Consider the following 20,932-nt stretch of genomic DNA (forward strand, 5'->3'; position numbering starts at 1 on the left):
TTTTTACCCTTTACAGTAAGTCTTTAATGAATGACACAGTGTTGCCTACTATCCTGAGAATAAAGTGCTACGGGGTAGTACATGACACACTGTAGAGAGATTAAATAGTAGAGCGGTTTTAACTGATTAACCCATTGGCTCCGTTTTTGAAGGGATTATATAGTTAATTGGCCAATTCTAAGTAAATTTGGGTGTCATCAACAAAATAGTGAAAATAAATATTGTACTTTCAGATAATGTAGAAGTAGCTTCACCACTGACATTTTTCATCTTCTCTTTCTTTTCTTTTTTTACATCTTTTCCACTTACAACTTCTCATGTCGTAATATACGGATTCCATTTCATGGGCATTACAATTCAATTTCACCTGTCACCTTGTGCAGACTAAAGGACTGCAGAGATTTAGTATTATTTGACAGGCTGCCAGCACTTCAAATACCCAAACACAGGCACACACACTGACACAACTAAGACATAAAGACAAATGCATTTCCTGTTATACTCCAGTCCACACAATAGGATGGTGTTAAGTCAAGTGAGAAAATAAGGGAGAAAGAGCTGGCCACAAAATGTGGGGAAGAAAAAAAACATAAAGACTTCAAAGAAATTAACCATTCCCCCTCTACGCTCTGTTTGAGTGAAGTGCAATAAACGAGATGAGGGGGGCTTTTGATGGCCTTTCTGATCTCGAAATTTGCCATCAATTTTTTCTTTTGAAATTAAGAGATGTTACAAATGTGAATGGGCACATGACCTCAATCTGCATTAGTTGATAATATGATAATACCTAGCAACAAAGGGATGTCAAGTTTCAAACTGTTGTTTTGCCCTTAAGTAAAGCACTTCAGTCGTCACCTTCTCCAGTGTAAAACAAAGATAACTGTTAAAAAGTAACACATAATATAACAGCAGGAAAAACTAAAGAACTTTGTCAGGTATTCAAGCCTCACTGGATCTTGCAGGAAATGCCTAAAAACCAAAAAGGTGGAGTCAAGAAAGAAATTAGATCAGTTGCTTCATATAATACCACAGGAAAATGTTCGAAAACTATATGCTGCTGTTCTTAACAAGTCAAAAGATGATGGGTTGATATGTCACTACAACTTAGTTTAAAAAGTTCCATAATGAAGACAAGAAGAGAGGCAATTAGAGTGTCAATGCCTTTTGGAATGCAAGACACTGAGTAATTATCAATAAGTAAAATCAATACATAACTCATCACTCCACCTATTCACTTATGAATTGATCTTATGTCATGTTTGCCAGCTTAAAGGGATGGTAAACCTTCCTTGAAACGCTCATTGCCTGAATTAATCATAGTGGGGAAAAAAGTAATGATACTGGACCTTTGCCCTGCTATCTAAAACTGCTGACACATTACAATCAAACTCATTATAAATCTGTCTAAAGGATATAGTCAGCAATATACTGATATAACTTACATTACAATAAGGTACTTCAGCTATCATAGAAAAAGGTTTACAGTATGTTAAAGCCAGTTAAAGCTAAATTCCTCAAAGGTATCTCGGTTTGGGCACATGGTTCTATTGAGTTGTATAAAAATTGTAATTTAATTTTAAAAAAATCTTGAATTAGACATTCTGTAAATGTCACGAAATGTCAAGTAAATGAGCTACATTAAATTAACTTTTGGTTGTTGAGTATAAGGACGACTAGTTCAAAGTTGGAAAATAAACATGCTTTTATTCTTGCAGTGGACAAATGGAAGATGTGTTTCCATTCATTTCTGTGAAGCTCTTATTGTTTTCTCTTTTTGCTCCACAGAGGGATCCCAGGGAAGAAATGTGGGACTATCGTCTTGTCTGCAGAGGAGCTGAGCAACTGTCGAGTGAGTAAGCCAAAAATAATCTCCCCTTCCAACCACACATTAGCAGGCAAACATCTGTCAGCAAAGCCTGGTTAAACAGACTTCACACATAAAGTGGATTGAGCAGTATGGAAGCTTAGAGGGGCAAATTTAGTGTCGGCATACTGCCACAGACAAAGGAAACTTCATGTTGACTTTATTATGCCACTTTTAGAAAGAATCCCACATCAGTCAAAGAGCTGAAAAAGTCTGTGTTCAATCCATCAGTCCTCTGTTCATCTGGATTGGTGTTGAACTTTAATACTCTGACTACCGACCAAAATCTGTCCATAGTATGAAGTATGGAAAGCGGCATTGATATGTCAGATATTTTATTTATTTATTTACTTTATACTTTATTTAATACTTTGTGCTTTTATGACTTATTTATTGTCAGATAACATTAAGCACTGATTACTATGAAAAAACTGGTTTATTTTGTTTTGGACTATGTTTTTTATTTTGCATTCTGCACATAATTTTTGGGGAATTATGGTAATACAGGCAATTTTACAACAAATCACGTACTGCATGCAAAACTAGAGGTAACAAAACTAGCTTGTTACCCCTCCTGGGAGTTGAAAGGTCATTGTGACAAGTCTCTGAGGAATATCCCTGAGGTATAGCAGTTGCTGTGCCAAGTATAAAAAGCAGAAAGAAAGAAAACACTGGCTGACTCATTCTTTTCTACAGAGAAAATAATGATAGTTCTCAGGGTACAATACAATATTTTTGGACATGAGTGAATTGAATTAAACAGTGACTAATTACTCTATCATCACCTAAGTCAGGGGTAGGCAACCCGCTGCTTTTTAGCCCATCTCCAACAGCTCCATGTGGCTTTGACAAAATTATATGGAAATGAATAATGTTTTTTTTTTTTTTACAAATTACATTTTCCTTTTAATTTATCATTTTTGTAGGCCTAAAGTGATTCTTACATTCTCCAATTGTAAAACAGTGTTGCCATTACAAACTGAATGAATGTTTTAACATTTAGTTAACTGAAATGTGCATCATACGTTACATCCTGGCCTGGTGCCCTTTCCGCTTTATTTTGCTGAACCTCAACAGCAGTGGCTACCAGCCTAGTTATGTGTTCCAAATCAAAAAAAGAACAAATCTCAGAAGATAGTTAATAGAGAATTTAAAAGGGCATGCTTGATCTGCTGTAAGAAATTAGCATTTTACGGCTCAAATATGGTACCATTCCCTGACTTCTCCTGCCCTCTCTTGGACCTCCATGGACTCTGTATCTAAAAGTCCAGTTGCAGAGGCAGTAAGTCCTCCTCCTTGTGTGGTCCTTCTGTGGTGAAAGTGCCCTGAGAGTTGTCGCTATCCATACTAGCTAAAAATGGCTGTTGTGATAGTGATCATTAATCTTTCTCTGTCCGTTGTTGTCACATACAATGTTGCCAAGCCCCACACCACTGTTTGCCCCCACTTCATATTCTATCTTGGGAGAGCCAGGCAGAGATCGAGGGTATACGTATCTTTTATTAAAAAATAGAAAGTATTGTTTTGTTATCAATACTGAACAACTGCATAGTCTCATTTATTTACATAGCTATCTACTGCATCTGTCTATGTATCTGTCCACCTATATACATTCCATTTTTCTAACTACACAACCATGCACCTAACCATCTATCTACAGTACCAATCACACACACACACACACACACACACACACACACACACACACACACACACACACACACTCGTCTGAGAAAATAACAGACAGGGCAGCTGTTCTCACTCTGCAATGTCCCCCGGTCTAATGAAATGGCCCAGGAACATGATGGGGTGACTGTCCCCTCAACCAACACTCTGCTGTAAAGCTTTGGATGCTTCACGGGCTCCCAGCAGGCAGATTAGAGGAGGATATTGAAAAGCAAGAGACTGCAACAGAGCAAATGGCACAGAGAGAGAGAGAGAGGGCGTAAAGGAGAAAGAAATAATGGCACAATGAAAATGAAAGCCCAAACGAGCAGTGATAAGATGGAGAGAAACAGAGATTTGTGTGTGTGTGTGTGTGTGTGTGTGTGTGTGTGTGTGTGTGTGTGTGTGTGTGTGTAGAAGAGAGAGGGAGAGAGAGACAGAAAAGGGCTCAGATAGAAACAGATATAAAGACAGTGAAGTGAATCAATAGAGGATTATTTCACGCCCTGCGTATACCAGCTCTTAGCAAGAAGAACAGCTTGGCTGATGATAATGTGAGACAGAGCGTTGGTTAATTAAAACGCAGCCCTGCCTGACCTTGTCCCTTGTAGCCACACGCGCACACACACACACACACACACACACACACACACACACACAGACACGCATACATGCATACACGCATACATGCATACACAGTCATACAGATACATAAACACATACACACAGATGCTGCAAAATGCTTTGTTGCATTTGATGTCAACTGCACAGCCTGGAACATGAAATAAGATGGATGGCATAGCGGCATGGACACACAGACTGCTATTGTCATTTAAAGCTCCTATAATCAAAATGTTTATATTAACAATGGATCACATGACTTTATACCCCGAGATAATTATCACCCAACTCTGCAGCTCCTGTCAGTTTTACAGACCTTTAATCTGAGGTGTTTTGGTTTTCCAGGCTCCTTGGATTCTTAGTCTGATCCAGTCAGGATAGAGGCGTAGCAATGCGTATCCTTCTGAGCCCCACCCATTTAAATATGATCACTTCTGGCTCCAAAAAACCAAGATGGCAGCAGCCATAATGCCAAATTTGAGGTGTTGGACTGCTCTCACAGTGTTGTTTTTGACTGCAATATACAGCTGTTTTCAATGAGAGTGATCTAAAACCCACTGTATACTATCTTCCTAGCACCAAACAACAAACAGACAAAGTTAGCAACTAGCTAGTGAACATAGTGTAAGATAGCATTTAGCAGCTAAAGAGCCAGATATTATTTATAATATTGGACTTTCAAGTCATCAGGAGGACAGAATGAAACTGAAATGACTCCAAATGAATGCTTGAGTTGATTTGTGTCTGCCAGATGTGTAAATGAGAAAATATTTGCTTACAACTCCCATATTAACTTATAAGGTGAAATGTCGGTGTTGTGTTTACAGCTTGTTGCCACTTCCCCAAGTGGCTTCAACATTAGCTTTAAGTGAGACTAAGCATGTACATCCAGACTTAATAACAAAAACATGTTCTATTTTGTTCCAACACTTTGTTGAAGCTATATGATCCTCAGATGGAGTAATATATTCAAATCCAAGATTCTTTGCATGACACATTTGGTGTCTTGAGTAGAATTTAAAATAAAGCTCTCTGGGTCTTGCAAAACGCTTGTCTCCACAACATGAGTTTGTAATGATGGGCCTACCATTGGGTCTGACTGGGTTGAGAAGGTTAACGTGCATTTAGCATTCATGAACTGACATTATTCATCAGTTTCCATTTGTGATGTCGGCTCAAGAGAAGCAAGTATGTGATGTGGTGTGTGAGTGTTTTTTTTTTTTTTTGCTGACATACCCTGCAGTAGGGAAATTTAATACATTTGTACATACTTGTGATTAAACCTCACCAGCTGACCTTCTTTGTGATGCACACAGCACACAGTGTATGCTGTGTGCGGTTTGTGTTTTTCTTTTTTGTTGAAAGAACTGTAGTGCTTAACAAGACTACAGAACAACCCTGGTTGGTGTTTTTTACATTATTAAAGGTTGAGGAGAAAAGATGTTTGGTTAATTTGTCAGCATCATCTCATCCGTGATTGTATATAAGAACCAACCTATTCAGGAGGATAATTATCAGTGATTGAACAGTGTGAATGTAAAACTGCTCTATTTAACCAGGAGCAATCCAAGCCTATAACTTGAAGACAAACTGAATATGAAGATTGCAGCAAATGCCCCATGTTGTATGACTCTATACCTGATACACTTACTGACTTAGTTTTATTTATTTATTTAATTACTTTTCAGTGTAATGCCAAATATTACAACAGATTAACAACCAAATGGAGGGTAAGAGAAAACATTTCACTTTAAATAAACCCATTTCCACAACAATGTGGTTTTGGTAAATTTAAACCATATGGACAAAATACCAGTTGGGCTTGAGGAACAAAAAGCACAAGTAGGAAAAGATTGTTCTCCTATGTGATCAAATTTATGAGGCGTGTGTAAAGTAATCATTTTAAGTGTACTGAAACATTTCTCCAACTCCATGTTCTGGTTATTGAAAGTGTTTTGCAGCTATCTAAACACTATGACTATCAAAATATTGGGTTACATAAATTTGATTAACTCCCACTTGCAAACACTATCGACACACTCGAAACGACCAATTTGCGGGGGTGGCTACGGCTCTGTGCAAATACAACATTTTGAGGCGGGGGCTTCATTGTTAAGCAGCCCCCAATGTAGAGGTCTGCAACAGTAAATCCTGCAGGATTTCTGACAAATGCAGCCCACTCCTTCCCCAGCTATTAACAATGTTTCATATTAAAATAAGAACAAAAGAAAAATAACACTCTTAACAGTTTTTTAATCTGAACGATACACAGTAGAATCACTCAACTTTTACTTTTATTAAGATACTTTTAAAAGATGTGAACTAAAAGTAAACCTTATTAAATACATTTTAAACAATGAAATAAAGAGCTTGCACACTGATAGTTAATGTTGTTACTCATAGAAGCAGAAACAAAATAGATGCTGGAACCCCATGTGGATGCTAAATCTAATAATGGCATCTCACAATATCATGTATGAAATTTTAAGACTGTTCCTGCCCACATTAGACTAATTAGACTGTATTATTGAATCTTATAGGACCAACGGGATCCATGTCCAGCCGTAGCTATGTACTGCAAAGCAATCTAAAGCTGGTGCATGCTAGTCTTTTTTATATTATTTTTTATATTTGCACCAGGATATGTGTGTAGTGCTGTGTGGGAGCAGAGCAGTGTGATTTTGCCTGTAGCATTTCCCGGTCTTCTCTCTCGCTTCGAGATAAAACTCCATCACATGAACAAGCTGATACAACCCCAGGAGGATTTCCAGTTGCACAAATGTAACTGTTGTGGTCTGTGTCTTTTGGCCACTAACAGCCAGTGGAGATGACTAACAGTATAGCTGTTTGCTGTGATAGTGTGGTGAGTATGTGTGTGAAAGGAAATGTTTTTTTCTTCTTCTTTCTCCGCGGCACTTTTGATCCTTTGAATGCACATTTCTGTCATCAGGACTCCTTCACACGACAGATCCACGTCTGTTCACCTCACTTCCTGTGCTTCCATTCACTTTGTCATCTTTGATGCCTCTAAATTTCACTTCACATTGTTCAGTCAATCAGTAGGGCGACATTCATCACATTTGCAATATGGTGCATAATGGAACAGGTTTTCTCTTAGCGTCAGCAGAAACAAGTGGTATAGGGAAAATATCAAACGTAGAAAATAAAAAACCTGGAACTGCTTGAAGTGCAGTGATTAGAAGATGCTTTGAGTGAGGGAGCAGAAATTGTTGCCGCAGCACTCCTCTCACACAGACAGTTCGGCAATCCTTATTAAATGCTACAAACCAACAAGACAACATAAATCACAGATTTCGTATCCTGTGGCTTTAAATCAAGCAAGAAAAAAGGAAGCTAATCCAGGCAAGGAATTACCCATTTGTAGATTCACACACGTAAAGCAATGCACTGACTCACTGAGGATCATGTACTGTATGCTACCTATCATAAATTTGAGAGTATACTGCATGTACACTGTGAACACACAGAGCACCACCATATAAACAGCAGGGAGTCATTTGTCATTACTTATCACGTTCGAGTCCACCTTCCCTATCTCTTTTCCTCGCCTTTTTCTCCTCCCAATTTCATCCCTTTGGCTGTTAATTGAGTCACTATATCTTTCCCACCCCCTTTCCACCTTTGTCTTATATCTTTTTTCCACATTTAACCCAAGGAGACACAAACACACTGGCTCACACTAATTCATACCAATGTGATTCTGACCTAAATGCACTGCTTAGGCCCTGATGGTATACTTTGGCTAACTCTTTTACCCATCTCGCCTCTCTTTTTAGTGCAACTATAACTCTTTCTGCTGTAACACACACACACACACACACACACACACACACACACATGCTGCTTGTCTCTCCTGTCACAAAGACTCCTTTATTACTCCCCTGAGGGTGTGAATGTGTCTCTATCTAGCCTGGCCCCCCTCTTTAAATATTAATACTCTGGTTCTCTCCATATTAGCAAATAGCTGTTGATCACAGACCTTTGCAAGTGTGTGTTCGTGCCACAGAACCTTAATGAAGCAGGAGCAGATGCATATTTAATATCCTCAACACATTCCATCACCATAAATGCTTTTATGTGCCTATTAGCTCCACAGAGATTTCCTGGTGTGTCCTCCCACTCGCCGATTCAGAGCAGCAGCTGCCTGTTCGAACACTGTAACATGTGATTACTTTGTGAATCTGGTCAGCAAGTCACTGGAAGTTCATCTAATTCATGTAGAGCAAACCAGAAAACCTTGCTCTGTTATGTTAAACTGACAGAATGACAGTATCTGTGCATTGGTTGCTTTTATCAATTCTGGTCCAGTTGGGTGTAAGGAGCAACTAGCAATTAATTTAGCAATGTTTTTTTTCAAGAAATTGCAGTTGAATTTATTATCATAAATGTATAATACCCAATATTATAATTAACATGAAATGGTCAATGTGGGTAGTAAGGCAACAACATGCAAATTAAACTCAACAGGACAATCCACAATGCTCCTTCAGGGCCACACAACTGAGGCACAAACGTACTGTACATGTTGCCAGTCAGCTTGCATTTTATGTAGTAGCTATCTAAATCGTAGAGAGTTTCAAAGTTTTGGATAGCGATTTATCATTTATCAGCAGCCATACATTTGAATTTGTAGCTCCATTCATTGTTATTGTTGTGACATAATGTGCATACTAACGAACGTGGTTCATGGATGCATTAATGAATAATCTCAGCTTGTCTGTCTTTATTTTCGAACATATTTTCTTTTGCTGGAGACGCAGACCAAAACGATCCAAGAAAAGCTACAAAATTCTACTATGAACTTGCACATACATACATATATATACAGTATATATACATACATACATACATTACATACATACATACATACATACATACAGGTATGCAGGAGTAGGCAGGTGTCTGAGTCTGGGTAGCCAGACAGGAAAACCGTATTTAAAGATGATAAATCAAGGTGCTGTGATCTTACTGCACTGTATCTTGCACTTTAGCCATGGAAGTGATGTAAATCTCAGTCTGTGGATAGAAAACTGGAGCCCACGGCTGTACGTGCATTGCAATCCACTGCTTTCAAGTTTAGAGAGACTACAATGTCACAGTCAGTTCTTGTTGAAGTTAGGTACTTGTTGAAGTAGAAAACACACACACACACACACACACACACACACACACACACACACACACACACATCCAGTATCCAGGGATACAAGACAGAAAGCAACAGAGATTAAATGAAATCTGTTGCTACAGCAAATATTTCTAATATGTTCAGATGATATAAGCCTCAACTGTGTGTGTGTGTGTGTCAATCAGTACACAACATGGGAGCCAGCATTCCCCAGTGGGATTAAAGGAGTGTTTTTAAGAGAATTAAACAGAGTGAGTCTTCTGTGTAGGAGGGTTGTGTGAAATGGCAGACATTTGGTGTGCATGTGTCCTCAGGGTGAGGGTTGGAATACAGATAAAGTTCCCCCTCGCTGCTGGAGTGGAGTGGATATGTTCATGAGTGTGTCAGAGGGAAGACTGGGCTGCACGGTGCCTGGCTGTGTGTGATAAAGACAGAGAGGACACTGTTGCAAGATGCATACAGCAATTAATTATGGGCATCGGCATATGTGCACAGAAACACTCCTGCTCTCACTCTCACACACAGTCTGTCACACTTGCAACCTCACACACATTCTTTTGCTGATTTGCCACTCGGCACACAAGGTGCAAGCTGCAACATTAAAAAGCTATTAAGCTATCATTAGTGGCACCATGGCTGCCCAGTGTAAGGCCTCAGGCTTTGACAATCTACTGTTATAGCATCTGAACATACTGTAATGAACCCACTGTGTTTCAGAGATTAGCTACAGCCCATACACCAGAGATAAGTTGGGCCCCTACCCTGCCACCACACAAAGAGAGCCAAGAACAGGAGGGAGGGGTAATAGTAAACAAGTAATACAAGCCTCAACAACAGGCAAGTGATTTATATTTGGGGTTGGTAAAAGTGCTACAATTCATGATAAACAACTGGTGGAGAAAATGCACAATCAGAGTTATTTGTTAGAGAGAGTACTACAGAGTAAGAGCTGGTTTGCAGTTAGAATTAATCTCCCAGCATCTGCTGCTTGTCTCTGATTTATTCAAGGTACATATAATGTTTTATGGTCTTTTTGAATTTTTGAGTCTGCAGTAGACCTAGGTCACCTTCAGACACAGTTAATTCTTCATATAAATATACCACTGTCCAAATAATTTTGTTAATAGATTAACTGTTGCCAAGATAATGATAATGGTAAAATATCATTTGTGTCATGAAATGTGAAAAGTGCATTGGCTGTTTGTAACTGCACCTGCTTTTACACATTCTGATTTAATCTGGTCATTTAGAGGGCAATTGTGGAATAGCAGAGAAGCAGCATGCTGTTCTCAAAGTAAAACATAATGAGATGCCACTGTGGAGATGATTGTCATGTTTTACTGGCCTACTAATGTGAAACAATTGAAATGGATGGCTGCTTAAGGTTTCCAAAACTAAATTTGAAGTCCACATGAAACAGAAATCAGAGTGCTATTACCCGCTAGGGAGGGATTTGTCGTGGTAGCCCATAGCGCTGTGTGTTACGTCCCTCCGGTCAAGCAACCAAAGTGGACCCATTAGCTCACTCTGCTGGATCTGGAGCTCCCAGTTAACAGTATGGCGAGACTGGGGCTGAATGCAGTGCAGAAAATAAAGTACGGGGGTGACTTTTTGGCCCCTGCCACTCAGCTAAAACCATCTAGCATTACTGTTGGCAACAGTTAGATTCTTTTAGCAACAAGTTCATGTCGTCAAACTAGCCTCCGCCTGTCTGGAGGCTGTGTTCACTGGGAGGCAGCTGAGTCCCGTTCCGTTGCACGCTAATAGCAGCTACAGCAGTAGTTAGTGGAGCTGAGGCAAAGCAGCCAGAGGAAATGAGAGGGAAAACCAGACATTCTCTATAAAATATGATCCAGTTTCCCTCAAATTACTAATAAAGTTGTGCTTTTGTACACGTAAATTAATCGGTGTTTTTGTATTCCTAACAACTGAATCTCCAGCCGAGTTATAGGAGTGCAATGCTAAATTGATGGAGTAGGCCCACTCTTTTTAAGTCCTCTGATTTGTGGCCTTAACTATGGCCAGCAGTTTCTGAGCTGAATTAAAGTTTAATGGCCATCTAACAGCTTTGTCTGTGCTTTATAAGAATTATGCAAAAATCGAATGTAATTTTTACGTTGCAATTTCTGAAGCAAAAACTGATTTATATCCAAAACATAGCATCCTAACCTAAATGACACCTTAAAAGTTGTGAATATGGCTCTGAACAGAGAACAACGTTAGGGGCAACATTTGACTAAAACAAGCCCTCAAAACATATTAGAAAAACACAAAGCCCTAAGCAGAAACTGTGCTCTGAGTTTGATCTTTCTCTGAGGCTGAAATATACTTGAAGCATCTGATGCTTTCCAGATGCTATGACAGGTATCAGAAGAAGTTAGCTTGATGGCCATTACTCATGCTAGAATTAGACTTGGTAAGCAGCTGGCAAGAGTGTTAGCAGGAGCACTGGTGGGTGGATATGGTACTATGGTTAGGGATTACAATGCCTGCATAGTTGAACACACACACACACACACACACAAACACACACACACACACACACACACCATTAGGCTGTGTTTATAGATAAAGCTAGAGTGTATGCTAGGCTGGCAGCCAGTGGTTCATAGAGTGAGGGCATGCAAGCAGGTCACATTCACACAGACAACAACAATAGATAGTCATATGTCTACACCCACATCCTTACACAAATTAGTGAAGAGTGTTTTTCCAAAATATTAACCTATGTGATTCATTAAACAGTTCTCCAAGCATGTCTTTCCTTTTTCCTTTTTCCAGCTGTCTGTCTGTACTTGTATGCTTGTGTAGGGTTTGTACTGGACAGGACATTGAGTCCTACTATTATTCCAGTCCTGCTGTAACAAATGTTTTTCTCCAGCAGTTAGGTGGTGAATCATGGTGCCTGTCATGTGATAAAAAAATGGAAATAAACACTGAACCCAACTGAACTGAACATTCATTATATCTTCTACTCAATCATGTTCATTAACACCTATGGACCTTAAAGGTATGTAGGATTTAGTCACATCTAGAGGTGTAGTTGCAGGTCACAGATCCCTTGCTGCACCCTCCCCTTCCAAGTGCTGAGGAGAAAACTATGGGGGCTGTAAAACGTGAACACCTAAATGTTACACACTTAACCTTTAACTCTGAATATTCTGCATTAGCTTATGCAAATTTAAGATCATGTGCTTCATCAGCTACCGCATCAGTTTGTTCACAGTGTGGTATAGAAGGACCATTTAGTGGTCAAACTCATGCAATGTTAGAGTTACTAGTACTGCCATTCACACAGACAATCAACACCACTGCTCTGCAGCTCTTTTACAGTATTTCCATCCGCCATATGGCTGGGTCAGAGAGGTCAACATGTGCAGAACAGAGTCACAAAAAGTGGGGTAAATTATAAATATACAGAGTTGAGCCAGACAAGGTGATTTTGTGGTGCCCTCACAAAAAAGGTTATATGTTTTGCCTTATTAGTAGTAAAGACAAGAATGGCAAAGTTGTCATCCATCCGTCATTTATCCAACTGGTTTTCTGGTGTATCATGACCATAACTGCCTCACAGATCGACTAGTGTGGTTATTGTAAGTGGATCAATGTGCAGACTTGCTTTCTAAACTAAATCTAAAAAAATATCACATTAAAAGGTTCTGTTTCTCAGTGAAAAATAAGATATGCAGTATGTCGAGAAATATGAATACGAGTAAACACAAACCCACACACACATACTGTAGGTACAACTATTACAGCATTCATGCAGTATTCATTATCTTATTGTGTGATGCACAGACAGCTGCCTCCATCTGCCATTCCACTGTAAGCAGTGAAGATAAAAGAGAAGAAGTAGGGGAAGAAGGGCGAAATAGGCCACATAAATAATACCTTCCCCCAACTTATCTCACACTTCTCTCCCTACATCTGCATGTGTTCCTACAGGACAGCGCCACTATGCAGTTCTGTGCCAACAAGCTGGATAAGAAGGACTTCTTTGGCAAGTCGGACCCTTTCATGGTGTTCTACAGAAGCAATGAGGATGGAACGTGAGTGCCGGATGAGATCTTGTTTTGTAATTCCAAGTGTTTTAAAAGGTAGCTGCAAGTTTTGGTGCTGCCAAACTACTGTTTGAGGAAGCCTCCTGGGATTCCACGGAGAAGTAGTCCTGGTGCCCTGAAGTAATTGCAATCAAAAGCCAATCTTAAAACGATAGTTGTGGAATTTTGTGTTACCAAAGCTTTCCAAACTCCATGGTGACAAACCAAATACTGTCAAATATTAGGTTGCCTTTCTTAAAGCAGGATAAAGTAGCTCCCATGAGAGCCTGGAAAATCAGTTTTGAAGACACAAGAACAAATTTGTTTTAAAGTACAATATCATTAAAGTTATAGTAACATTTGGGAAAAAGGGAGAAGCAAAAACAAAGAGAGCATTAGAGGAGGTATTTTGCCTGATATCAGATATAATTGACACTCTGACTTTGCCTCCACTCTAACTGATTTCTGGGTGGGAGGGTGATTTGAATTTCCCTAACCTACTACTCACTAGAGACCAATATATCTGCTTGAATCTAATGACATTTTAAGTCGACACTGATGTGTAGCCTTGCAAACATACAGGGTTTTAAAAGTGGAGTGGAGCAAAGTAAAACATTGTTGGGTGATATTGAGAGGACATGTCAGCTAGGAACAGCCTCAATTGCAACTCTAACTTGTCTATAGTTGTCGCCATTGTTGTACTTCTCCTCAGTTCTGGCACACAGCTTGATACCACTTGACAACAGCACTAGTCCCCATGTGGTGCTGACTGGATAACCGCTTTTTCAACCGAGAAACTGCCGTTTTATGTCATGATGCCATACCAGAATCAGTCAACTCGGTAGAGAGGGCAGATTCATTGGTCTGGACCCAGGCAAATACAGTATATTAAAGAGGGATGAGCATATATATACACACACTATGAGAGGACAGCTTCAGTGAGGCATGCACAAATTAAGAGGCTGCACAGGCGCAAGTATCCTACAACAAAACCACAACTCCCATGACTATGTCTTACATAAATGGCTCCGGGAGAGCAAATAGGAAAGAGAGGCAATTACTGTAAAAAGCATAAATAAATAAATAAATAAATAACACAATCTGCATTTTCCATCAATAAAAAAAAGACTGTCAGTTTCTGAGGCAATTCACATAGGGATGCATAACACCCCCCACATCTCCTCACGCTTTCCCAGAGTGTTGTTCAGTCTCCCAAGGGGTTGTGCAGTTGTAGCAGCGTCAGCCCAATCTAGCCGAAGATGCTTTAGCAAGTGCTTCGTTAGCCGTCTTCTAGTTTTTCTCTTTTTTTTTTTCATACCTAACAGGCAGGGAAATGGATCCCAACAGATGTGCTAGAACTATCTCTTGTTGGTGCCAGAGGGCGGTACAAATTAGAGGCCCGTTTGGCTAGAAGAATCACAGAGCTTTAAAAGGCTTGAGGCACTTAGTGGAGCACAAGTAATCCAAGACTTTGGGTAAAAAAAAGAAGTAATAACGCGTTGTTGCTTTTTCGAGAGGATATTTGGGGGGTATTTGATAGGTTTTTATGTGGCTTTGCTCTGCAAAACATTTCAGATACCAGAGAAATTCATTTGCATATCATTGTCACACTTGTGGTCAAGGGAAATGATTTAAAAGCCAAACTAAAATATTAAATTATTCTCTATGGTCTAAAACACAATATAGCTGGGAGACAGGCCAAGCGGTAAACAAAGCTGGGTACAGCCCTATTTTAAAGCATTTCTCCTGTGACTGTAGGATTTGACATTGTCTTTCCGGATGCCTCTGTCTGTTCAGATGTACGCTCCTCCCCTTATTTCCATATTTATCTCCCTCCCTGGCTTGTATAATTATGAAATAATATCTCTGCCTTTTTTTTTGCACATATCTTTTCCTAACATCCCTCCTCCTCCTCTAGGTTTACTATCTGCCATAAAACAGAGGTGGTGAAGAACACATTAAATCCAGTCTGGCAGCCTTTTACTATACCAGTACGGGCGCTCTGCAATGGAGACTACGACAGGTACAATGCAGCCTCCCCTGTTACACTGATCCCCACAGCTTCTGTTTATCCTTTCACTGTTGCACTTGGCTTAATTGATCCCCTCTATTTCTACCATATCATACACACTGTATACTTGCACACACACACTGAATAGTCAGTAATGTTGGCACAATTGACATCTTCTGCCTTCATTGATTTCTGTTGGCTCAATCGATCGACTACCTGCATGGCCTCTAATCAGTATCTCTGACTGACAAACTGTGTACTTACTACACCTTGAGAGTCGATGAGTTTAACCAGCAGGAACCAATACCAGTTCAACATGGTGCATTGTTAAGCCTCCCATTCTTTCTATTGTCACATTATTTCTGTTACTGTGTCCTTAGGACATCCCTTGGTATTGATCTTTGCTATAATAGAACGGGTCAGGCACAATGACCATCTCTAATCTCCAATGACCTCCTTGTGGTGTGTTTGCTATCAACACTTTATTTTCCTCAAGATATAATGTCTGAGTATTATAATTGCATTATTGTAACATTTATATTTAGTTACAACAGTGTAAGTAAACTGACTAAACAGCAATTGTCCAGTCACAGTTTAGTAACTTATTATTTCTCCATATGGTGAAACAATGTCCATTGGGCTGTAGTAAGATCAGTACTCTGCATTAAAAGAGTTTGGATGGTTGTGTTTGGACATTTTTTTTTATTAGAAAAATACCAGAACAAAAGTATAAAGAATGGATTAAACTGAATGTTTGTCTGCTCTAACATCAGCTGCAAACCTTGGCCTGGCCGACAAACAAGTCTTCAAAGGTCCAAAGATTCTTGCCCGAACCCAAAAAGACCCAGAAATACATTACCTGGAACTGGATCGTTCTGCTATTTGAAAGTTGGGAACAAGCTCTTCATTGAAAATACAAGAACAATGCTGCTCCTTATGGCCTGTGCATCAAGTGCATGTTCACTAGATTCTGCTTTTAAAATTAGTCAGCTGTAGACATTAAAAAGTCAGCCAGTGATATTGTTTTCAACCAGCTCATGGAGCTAACCTTTGCACAGGCTAGCTATAGCTGATAAAATCTGCTTTTGACAGCTGTCCTTTCAGCAAAATTGATGGTTGACAGCTAGAAAGTAGATGCCCGCTTGTATCTACCTCTGTCTGAAATCAAGGACCCATTAAAATTACTAAGAAGTTTTGAGTAGAAAATCAGCACGTTATAATTGTAAACCTAATATAAACCTGGCAAGCATTAACAGTTAGCCTATAGGGGAACATGGCTTAGCCAATGGTCAATTGATGAATGTTAGGAAAAGAAAATTGAAAATTTATTAGGGAATAAGATATCAATTATAAGAATGTACAATTCAACAAATATTATGGAAACTCTATATAATTTGGTCTATTCATCATTTTGGCCCTAGAAAACACTGGATTACATTTCTAACTACAAATCTAAAATAATGATGGTTTTCTCTTCCCAGTTCGCACATAATTAATGTAGACATGTTGTGTCAGAGGGGGTAGGAATTAATTTTTCCCCCAGCTTATCTGCCTGCCTCTAATTTAAAATACAGTGCAGGGAAGAAAACAAACTAAATCACGAAGGAGCCATGAGGGAAGATGAAAAAGGAGTGACTGACAGATTACTTTTGTGGGGGGAAATATTTCATGTGGCATACTGTATCTTTTTTCTGCTGCTCCCTCTTTTCTCGTCTCTCTCTCTCAAAGGTGTTTGTCCTATCTTCTTTGTATGCAGTCAAACTCTAATTACTGAGAATGCTGAGAACCTGGTGTGAGCTCTGAAAACAGCGATAAATCCCAAACAGACAAACAGGAACAGAGAAATTGTTGTGGTGGTCTCGTAGATGTATGGGGTTGCCTCTAGAAGTATTTGATACTTGGGAAATATTAGGTGAAATTGTGTGAGCCAGCCAATTAAACATGAGCTCAAGAAGGGGTCACTACCCTGTCAGAGCCAATCATACACAAGGGACTGAGTTGGGCATCAAAGGCACTTCCTAAAATGCTCCTGTGCCATGCAAACACACACACATGCACACGCCCACACTTAGAGTATAATAAAATGTGACAAGCCACGAGCTGAAACAGCCTGAAATGCTGCAAGTCTTGAAATATCACTAAGACATCGCTATAAACAGGTTACATACTTGTGCGTGGGTGAGGAATAAAATTTGTGTGTCAGTGCTTGCTTGTTCTGTGTGTCCATATTTGTATGAGAGTGGGAGGAGGAAGGTCTGTCTGTCTTTTTAATTATATAGTTCTTGAGACCCACTAACAAATGTTTTTTTTTCAACTTTGCGTTTTATGTTATCATCCAAACTGTATTCATGCTGCAAACACTGCTCTTAAAGGCTGTCAATGCGTTTGATCTGTGTAATTACTGTTTATACCCATTAACAAAAGAAAAGCTTCCAGCAATTTGAAAAGTGCTAACATGGTGCCCGTACCTTAGAAAAATATAATATAAAAAATATAAAAAAATAAACTAAATCAGGTCAGAAAATATTTATTACATGAATCAAAACTCTAAATGAAATAGGGATCAAATCCTTTTGGTTGTTTAAGATCAGTTTGTTGACCAAAAGAAGTGCTCAACCACAGTTGCACTGATCCTGGCAGTCCTGGCCGAATGTCCTTGACTTACTGATACAAACAAGTTGTTTGACAGAGGCCAGATTGCAACGTTGTTGTTTCCTGTTTTCCTTTTGGTCCACTGCGGGACCCAAAGAGTTCTCGTCAAGTCCAAAACCAAATGTCCACCCTCATGGACTCCTGTCATGTATCTTGACATGTTCTCCATCATCACGTCAAGCCTGTGAGGGTGCTGGATGTGAGTCATAGGAGTGATGTAAGACCTAGACTGTTTCCATGGAGATTAAATGAAATTTTTGACCCTGTATTTCAAAGTATTTTTCTGAAAGATTTCTTTAGTTTATTGATATTGGCAACTTATACAAGATACATAGTTTATAGTTTAAAATGCATGGTTTGTATAATTTAAATGTGATGTAAAAAACTGCTCATCTTATGTTCACATTAAACCGTCAACTGAGAATCCTCACAAAAGATGGATGAGAAGCAGCCACTGTTTGCCTAACTTTGCAGATTAACAAACAAATCCAAATAATTCAGCCAAGTCTCTAGAAGTCTGCAAAAGGTCCACTTGAAGCCCCTTGTGGAGAGCCCTCAACATTCATTTGGATTCAGATACATTTACATCTATTTAAAAGTCCCAGCAGTGTGTAACATTTAGGAGGATCTATTGTAAGAAATTTTATATAATATTCATAGGCATGTTTTCATTAGTGTATAATCACCTGAAAATAAGAACTGTTTTGTTTTTGTTATCTTAGAATGAGCCTATTTAATCTACATTCACCGTGAAACATCATGTTTCTACAGTAGCCTGGAACGGACAACCCAAACACTGGCTGTAAATAGGGCTGATTGCAATTTTCCTGAGTTTTGCGGACGTTTCTCCCACACAATTAACAACCCATTCTCAATCCCAGGTTGTCAAATACAGACACTAGTGTTGTTCAGTTAGTTGTGATCTTCAACTTCATCTTCACTAGATGCCACTAAATCCTACACACTGGTCCTTTAATACTAGTTTCCATCCACTACAGTTAAGTATGAGCAGTTGGATGCATAAAGATATAGAGAACAGTTGGTGGAGCCATTAAACCAGTTGGATGCCATTTATCCATTGAAGAAGAAGGAGGTGCAATTAGATGGTGTCATTAAAAGAGCACCAGTCAAACCTCAAGTGAAAAACCATGTGGAGAAATGATGGAAAATATGTAATTTATGTTATTATGTAATAATTTGAGGAAGTTGTCTCCTCATCGTTCCACACAGATTTGATATTTAAGTATGATGCAATTTTTTGTCTATCCAGGAAGCTTTAGTAGATGTTGAAGTCACATAATTCATGTACAGTATATGTCTGATTTAAGTGATATGAATTAAGTTTCCATTTTCTGTTGCATTCTTCATTTATACACTAACTTTTCCACATTAGTCAAGCATAAAAACTTTTTTGCAATGTTCTGACTTTTTTTTATTATTTCCACTGTTTCCACTCAACTGACAATGTGCATTAAAATGTGGATGGAAATGCACTTAATCTGAAGGAGGTGTGTTGACTCCTTACTTATTATTGCTTCATGTGAGCTCCTGAAGGAACAATGTGTGACTTATTTTAGATTCTAAGTCTGAGTCTGATCAAGTTTGATCAAATAGGACCTTCAAAATTATATGACCCTAAATTGTAGGAGTTACACAAGATGCAGATTACTTGTATAAGAAACACTGCTATGTTTATTTCTGTTGTATCTGGGTGAAGAGGCAGGCTCCAACTGCTCGTTATCTGGGTTGGCAGTTACTCTACTCTCTCTCACTCCAAGTCCAGCACATGTTGGAGAAGCACCTCTATCTGTTGAGAGTACTAGCCCGCTCAAGTATGTCAGTGGATGACCTACTGCTTATTTACTTTGCTCTAATTAGATCAGTGTTTTGGTTTAGACATGTTCCTCTTGTTAGATGCACCAAAGGCCGAAAGGAGGACCATATCTGCTCTCCCAACTGACATCTCTAAAGAAACAAAGGGTGGAAGACGCATTGTCTTGACTTTCTTCCTTGAACCAGACAAATAACAGGCACCTGAAAAATAGTGCAGCACTTTATTCCTCCTGCTGGAACTAAGGGCCATTTACTGTGATAGAATTTAAATGTGAGATCCACTTTAAACTCTTAAAATGTTATGCTTATTTTCCTACTTACAGTATGTGGGAGAGTGATGTGCACTTCAGATGTGTTTTATGGAACTCCTTTAAAGAAGCTCTCAAATCAGAAGATGGAAAAACTAATTTTGCATTTCATTTCCATCCAAGATCTCACGTACAGCTGCACTTTCTCATATTCGTGCTGACTGCCTGCCCTATCCATTCACAGAAGTTTTCAAGGTTAAGGTCGGTGCTGTTATGCTCTGCTGCAGCTGTTTGGAAAGTATTTCAAATAAATAATGGGGGATCTTGTTTGGTTATTTAAAAAGAAAAAACGTTTTGTAGGAGAAATTCTTCCAAAAGAGAGAGTTGCTGAAGAATTACAGACCCAATGTGATGAATCAAAACTCTTTAAAGCTCAATCAATGTTCATTTCCCACAGTTTCTTAGTGTGGCTATGTTAGTCTGGCTGTAGCTTTATTAGTACTTGGAGTTTAATGGTGGTTTCAGTTCAAACAACAAAACAAAACATTACTTGCATATTTCTCAGATACAACCTGGCCCCCTGTCACCAGAAGCTATAGGTCTTATGACCATTGGAGATGTAAGGATCCGATACATTGATATCTGAACCACACCTGATCTCATTAATCAGATCAGACAAATGTGACCAATTATGTCGTCTTACAGTTAATAAGTGATTTAGTTACAGCCTCACGTTACCTTTCGCATAAATTATCCCAAATAGTTGCACACAGTGAAGTACAGAATACAGATTTTAACCACCACTATTACAATGATGATTTGTGATTTGGGTATTAAGTTTTAGTTTTA

General features: G+C 39.0%; 1 protein-coding gene across 4 annotated transcripts in view; it reads left to right on the forward strand.

Annotated features, from left to right (window-relative positions):
* cpne5b (copine Vb) overlaps positions 1-20,932 on the forward strand; it is a 116,908-nt gene that overhangs the window by 70,159 nt on the left and 25,817 nt on the right. For all 4 annotated transcript variants that reach the window (XM_051413875.1, XM_051413872.1, XM_051413874.1 and 1 more), the window contains 3 exons: positions 1,786-1,849; positions 13,245-13,348; positions 15,258-15,362. In XM_051413875.1, coding sequence (XP_051269835.1) covers positions 1,786-1,849; positions 13,245-13,348; positions 15,258-15,362 — 273 coding nt within the window. The remainder of the gene's footprint in view (positions 1-1,785; positions 1,850-13,244; positions 13,349-15,257; positions 15,363-20,932) is intronic.

Source organism: Dicentrarchus labrax, unplaced genomic scaffold (assembly GCF_905237075.1).
Source record: "Dicentrarchus labrax unplaced genomic scaffold, dlabrax2021, whole genome shotgun sequence".
Taxonomy (NCBI): domain Eukaryota; kingdom Metazoa; phylum Chordata; class Actinopteri; family Moronidae; genus Dicentrarchus; species Dicentrarchus labrax.